This window comes from Cicer arietinum, chromosome 6 (assembly GCF_000331145.2).
Source record: "Cicer arietinum cultivar CDC Frontier isolate Library 1 chromosome 6, Cicar.CDCFrontier_v2.0, whole genome shotgun sequence".
Classification (NCBI taxonomy): domain Eukaryota; kingdom Viridiplantae; phylum Streptophyta; class Magnoliopsida; order Fabales; family Fabaceae; genus Cicer; species Cicer arietinum.
In genome coordinates, this window is record NC_021165.2 from 6085355 (window position 1) to 6092064 (window position 6710).

The 6710-nt window shown below is 29.3% G+C and overlaps 1 protein-coding gene across 2 annotated transcripts; it reads right to left on the bottom strand.

The window, feature by feature from the left end:
• Positions 1-2127: 2127 nt before the first annotated feature.
• On the bottom strand, positions 2128-5702 carry LOC101503307 (probable beta-1,4-xylosyltransferase IRX10L). Of its 2 annotated transcripts, none has more exons than XM_004503763.4 (4): positions 5213-5702; positions 3564-3952; positions 3189-3430; positions 2128-2849 (listed from the first exon to the last, which is right to left on the bottom strand). In XM_004503763.4, exons 1-4 carry the CDS (start codon positions 5316-5318, stop codon positions 2336-2338), a joined length of 1251 nt encoding a protein of 416 aa, XP_004503820.1. In that variant the 5' UTR covers positions 5319-5702; the 3' UTR covers positions 2128-2335. The 2 variants fall into 2 exon arrangements, with proteins under 2 accessions (XP_004503820.1, XP_027191776.1); XM_027335975.2 differs by lacking the exon at positions 5213-5702 and adding an exon at positions 4030-4728.
• Positions 5703-6710: the final 1008 nt, after the last annotated feature.

Sequence of the window (6710 nt, forward strand, 5' to 3'; positions counted from 1 at the left end):
TAAATAGATAGATATATTTTTTTCTATATTAAAGCATATTAGAAATGATTAAGAGATTTAAATATCTATTAGTTGTGTCGTACACTATCTTAATTTTAAATAGATTTTAATTACTTTGAAAAATTAGTCTTAACAAGAATATCTTTGGTTACCAAAAATGTAACTTTCATATCATAAAAATTTATTTTTGTCTACAATTTGATTATTTGATAAATTGCCTAAAAAAAGATTATTTGATAAATTTCGTTATAGTATTTTTGAGTTATCATTTTTGTTCAAGATTTTTGTTTTTAAATTTTCTGAACATACGTTATCCTTTTTTTTTACTAATACATCATCCTTTTTTTAAGAAATTAATTTGTTACATTTTAATTGTAATGTGAATACATGAACCAACTGTATTGCTATAACCAGTTTAGGAATCGTGATATCGACTGAGATTTTAAAATATAAAAATTTATGATTAAATCTCAAAGTCAATGGTAGAATTAATTCAAACTTTGTTCCTTATCTTAAAATGTTAAAATCAATTACTAATAGTTTTAAAATTAGTTGAGTAAGACTAAAATAAAGATTATGAAAGATCCAGTAACGTGTTGATCTTGTGAAAGCATGTTAGGTTGCAAGTGGAGATAATGTGTACACATAGTATATTTGATTCAATTGTAGTTTGGGAGTTATGATATCGACTTTGAGATTTTGAAAACATAGAAATTTATGGTTAAATCTCATTGATGAATGTGTACACAAATAGTAGTGCTATATTTGAGTCAATTATAGTTTTTGAATCTTGATATTATTAAGATTTTAAATATATTAGTTATTGTAATTTTTTTTTTCATAATTATAAAAAACAGAAAAAAAAGCCTTTACATTTTTATATAGAGGTGGAAAACCCAATTTGTCAAGGTTGAGTATCATTCCTATATTCATTGGGGGTATTATTTTTTTTAGGAGTAGCAAAATCTATCCCGACCAGCTTTATTGACATACCTGATTTTAAAATATACAAATTTATAGCTATAATCTCAAAGTCAATAATAAGTAATTGAAACTTTGTTGGCCACTTATCTAGAATTATATTTAAAAGGGATATTAAGTTTTAGTATACCTATGTTTTCTTCTCATTTTACCTTTAACTTATAATTTTATTATACTTTACCAAATCAAATGATTGATTTTTTTTTTAAAACTATTTTTAATTTTGTGTAACATTTTTAACTTCTTATTTTTGTGTAACATTTTTTCAATTTTCTTTTTTTTTTTCAACTATGTTATTCATATTTTTATCATTCTTCAAATAAATAATTTTTTCATGATCACATAAAAGTTTATAATTCTCGTTATTTTTTTATCCATAAAAACAAGCATACAATGGACGGTAGTAAATTACAATGAAGTTTAGTTTTACTGAATCATTAGTTTGAATCATTGTCAATTTAAATACTTATATAACTAAAAACAAAAAACTATAGAAAGTACTAGTAAGGAACATAACTTAAGTATGAAGTCAAATTAATGTTATTATTCAAAATATATATTTCAATTAATTCTATATTATTGTGAGGAAATGACTATTATAATAGATTAATGAATACATTTTATTTTATTTTTATATAAAAAAACATTAGTACATCACAATAAATGTTTACTTCATTTGTAAATGAAGTCAAATGACATATAACAAGACCAACCCATCTAGCACTCAAAGTAGAATTACGTATCACCGTATTAATAGTTTTCATTCATATCTAAATTAAATGAAACTCCAAGATAATCAACACGTGATTCGTAGAGACAAGCTTGTATTGTATCTAAAATCTATATATGTTGGAAGGGGTTACGTTTCTGCTAGGCAAGATAGATTTGGCAAATCTTCCTAACCTCACCTTTATCTAGAGACTGAATACAAAATAGATGAAATAAGTAACTTAGCAAACAAAATCTATGTTAGACAAAACAACAAAATATCTAGAGACTGAATACAAACAAATCAGTTCATAACAAACTATGCACTTATTCCAATTCCAAACTCAGTAACTATCATCAAAACAAGAAACACATGTAATGCTGGATAAGGATCCCCTACAGCAGCAATGGAGACTGTTAGATCTAGAGAGAAATAAGTTGAATAAACATACTATGAGATCAATCATGTTGCAAATTGTATTACAAAATATCTAATGAATTGTCTGCCAAAATATCAAAATTTACAATGTCAACAAAAAAAAAACACCTCGGTTACCGACCCCTATGAACATATTAGGGAGGATAGACCAAAACATATAAAGAAGATATAAAGAATCCTAATTGCCTCGGAGAACTATTACAACTGTTACCAAGGTTTAAGGTCGCCAACAGGGCCGGCAGTCCAATTCAAGCTCTTCTCTCCTGTTTTCAAGAATACACTTCTGTCATGCGGCAACTTACGCGCAAGTCCATTTAAAACTTGATGGAAAGCGTCTCCAGGTTGAGCAGGTTGAGGAAAAAGCATTGCTTGCTTCATTGAAGGATTAGCAAGCAATCTTTGTTTCCTTAATATAACTTCTGGTGGGATCGATGTGAGTATGGTGTCCAATTTAGGAACATCCTGCTCATCAACAAACACCCCAATCTCTTCCCACGGTATTGCATCGGCAAACGGCAGAACAATATCGTCTGCAATGATGACAGGAATGCAACCAAATACCACAGCTTCAACCAATCTTGGGCTCCAAGGGGCCCATCCAAGAGGGCAAAGACAAAACACAGCTCGCTGCATGTCCTCGTAATATGTTGTTGGATGCTCGGTGGATATGTCGAATAAAGGATTGTCCTTAAAGTTCTCCCATACTGCTGCTCTTGCACCTCTATAAAATTTAAAAATCACAGCCACTTTGACCAGTCAGGATTATTTGTTCCTCTAAGTTTGTGTAGTTATTAAAACACCAATGCACGTGCACACATACTTGATTTTTAATATAGTTATTAGAATGAACCAATTTTAGATCCTAAATATTGAATACAGTTAATCTCAATACACTTCATCAATTTCAATAATGACACTGAATGCAGCAAAATCATTCTCCATTGCATTTTTGGTAATAGGATGCGAGCCAGTATTCTTATGCATGCATAATATGATAACAAATAAAATAATGCATACTCGAACAATCTCAATTGAAGTTTGGACGGGTAATAAGACGTACCTTGCATAATAACCACCTTCAGGGTCATTTCCAACATCATAAAACAGTCCACGGAAGTACACAAAAATTGACCTTGGAGTCTTATCAGGAATCAAGTGGGTATGCATTTTCTGTGGGGGAGCATATGGAGGAATGGTAATTGAGCCCTCTTTCAAGCAAACATGATTCCTCTGTCCAAATGTTTGAACCAAGGTAGCACGGTGCAGCAGTGGAAGAATCCCTCTTTCAATTGCCTTCTCTTCCTGTAACAAAATAGTAATAAAATAAAAATTCTTGTTACATGATCTATGTGCAATTGTGCAGCATTGAAATTCTCAAAGTAGCACTAACAGTTATATGAACAATAAATTTTAAAAACGAATTATAAACTCATACTTGGTAATGAAAACATGCCCCAAAGTCATGAGGAACCACAAAGAAATGATCCGCTCCCTCTGTTCGGTTCCAGTACGGCCAGTTTGAAGAAATAAGCTGTATGACACTTCTCATCATTCGTGGCGATTTAAAGGGTAAAGGGAGGCCATTTGGTGTCAAGTCACAGGTTGTGTATACAGGGGTATAAAACCAATCAGCTTCTTCAGGATTAAGGGTTCGGACAGCGCTAGATAAGAGAAACCGGTGCATAAAGATCTCAGCAGCAAACATATGGGTCAGGCACCTTGGGTCCTTTTGCAGAATTTTCTTATTATATTTACTTGGAAGTTCATAGACAAAAACCTTCAACCTTCCGACCGGATCATCTTCTAATACATCACCAGCGCTGCCTACAATTGGTTCAACCACAACATGCTTAGAATATTTAATAAATCAAAATATCAGTTTAAAATAATTACATACTCACACATATTTTATAGAAATGCATTAGACTCCGTTGTATCTCCAGAAACAGAACTTCTTAATGCAAGTCCTTTAAAGATAGAACACAAGACAGCTTATAAACACCTTAAAACTCCAAACAAAGCAACCAAGGATGTCACATCTGTTGTATGTACCAAATATCTTCAAGTTATATATAACTTGAGGATAACATAATATCAAATGCCAAACTCTATACTAATGCTACTTTCATATGCCCTAAATACCACTGTGGTGAGTTGATATTAATGTCTTCATAACATTTAAAAGACACAAATTTGTTTGGGAGAAGCGTTTATATTTTGGCTATCATTTTTCCCTTTACAGGATTTATGAGTTTCAAAAGGAAACAACAGAAGTAAGGTGTTATAACACAAATGTATTCAGAAGTTTGCAGTGTTTCAATTTTAAATTTAATTTATAGTTCCTTGTTGTAAACGAAAAACGTATCTCGGAGAAAGAGAGGGAATCAGTGGAATTGATCAAATTTTGATTCCACTACAAAAATTGGAACTAAGAGGCCATCTAAAAATCACCAGGTTTCAGCAAGAATTCTTTAAAGATTACCAATCTATTAAAATTACAGAGCCTATAGACATAAGTTGGCCAATAATATATCCCTCCGCGAGGGTGTATGCATATTGGATTTAGACCTAATCTAAGGAAATCTGCTAAAGAGAAAACCAACAAAAAGAAAGTTCTACCAAAATTGTAGTTACAGTATCTAACTAGCAGACTTGGCACTTGAAAATTCGGATCTTAATGCTCAATGCAGATTAGAAAAAGAACCAATGCTTTGTCAATGAAATTATAACATTTCAGGCTAAATAATGTCAACAATTAATGCAACAAATATCATAATATATCATAATTAACCTCAATCAAAAGCAGATCTTAATCAAACACATTGATAATAACTATAAAGACACATATAACATTACTGTATATCCAATGTGACACAGTGATTTATTGTTAAACATCGTTGCTGCTAAACAACTAAACAGAACAAAATAGTAAATCATACAAAGCATAGACTATTTCCATGAATTTCTAGGGTTCCAGTACTAGTTGATGATAATCAAAAGATTCAAGACCTCAACAGAAAATAACCAAATCAACAGAACTATAGAACATGCCAAAAAATAAATAAATCAGGAAAAAAAATCAACCTGAAATTCTTTCAGTGGGCTGATTCCTGTGAAGCTCAACAGCATGAATTGTAAAGAGAAAAGAAGAACAAAGAAGCCCCAAAAAAACCCATTTCCAAATACCCATTTTTTTTTATTCCCCCAAAACAAAGAAGAAATGTTTTGATGGGGAAGATGAAGGTGGTAGTACTACAAAACAAGTTAATTATAAAGAAGTCAAATTTGGTCAACAGAAGAAGGTTAAGATGTCACAAAGAAAAGTAGTTGTGATAGATTTCTTAGCAATGGGGATTCAAAGAAATTAGATAGAAGGAAAGTGATATTGGTTCTTCTTCTTCTTCTTCTAAGAAGCAACAGAGACAGATTAAAACATTGAGTGAATTCGGTTTGAAGAAACAAGGTTGAAAATAGAAGAGTGAGGAAGAAGATGAAGATCAAAATGAAAATGGAAAAGTGGCAAAATAAATTATGTTAAGTTTGATATTATGTCCATCTCACACAACCATTTGTGTACCAACAACTGTTCCTCTTGGGTTCAACTTCAACCTTTTTTTTGTTTTTATTTTTTATTTTTTTGGGTTTTAATTTATGATTAGTTAATAGGTTGATGCTACAATAATTTAATGTTTTTATCCCAAAAAAAATGATCCAATGTTTTTATTAGTGGTAAGTCAAATTAGGTCACACTTTGATTGGTAAGTTTCCGTTTTATATCACTCAATTAAACTTTTTTTTGATAAAAAAATATATTTTATACCTTGCAAGTTTTTTTTTTTTGTCATATGATAACAAAAACAATTTTTCATAGTTGAGAATTTTTTTTATATAAAATATTGTATTTTTTAATTTTCTATAAAAAAAATAATGTGAAAGGAAATATAAATAGAAATAAAAGTAGAGACATGTGAATAAAAGAAAATTCATAAATTAAGAGGTTGTTTGATTTCTGTCACTTATTTCATTATTACCACCATACTAATGTATGGTCAATTTTAAATCTTCTTCATGAAATTTTGTATTTATTTTGTTTGTATAATATAGCATAGCTCTTTACAAAAAGTTTTTAAAAATTAATAATTTAAAATAGTAGTTTGAAATTTATTATTTTATTATTTATATATTTATAAAAAATAAATCTATTATTTATTAATAAACTATGCGGAGTATAAACATTAATAATGAAACGATATGTCGTTTATTTTGAAATTGTATTTTTATTTGTTATAATTTTAATTATAGAATCAATTTATTTAATTACTATGGTCAAAATTAAATAAGTAAATGTTTTAACACTCTTAATTTAGTAAATTTTAATAAATATTATAATAATATTCATATAAACAAATTTAAAAAAAAAAATTGAATAAAATATTCATAATATCAATAACACTCTTTTTTTTTTAAAGTACTTTAGAACTTTTCACAAAAAGTACTAGTAATTACCAAATTTAAATTTTTTTTCCTAAAGACACACATAGATTGCTTTGACTTTGACCGTCATAAATAATTATGATTAGTT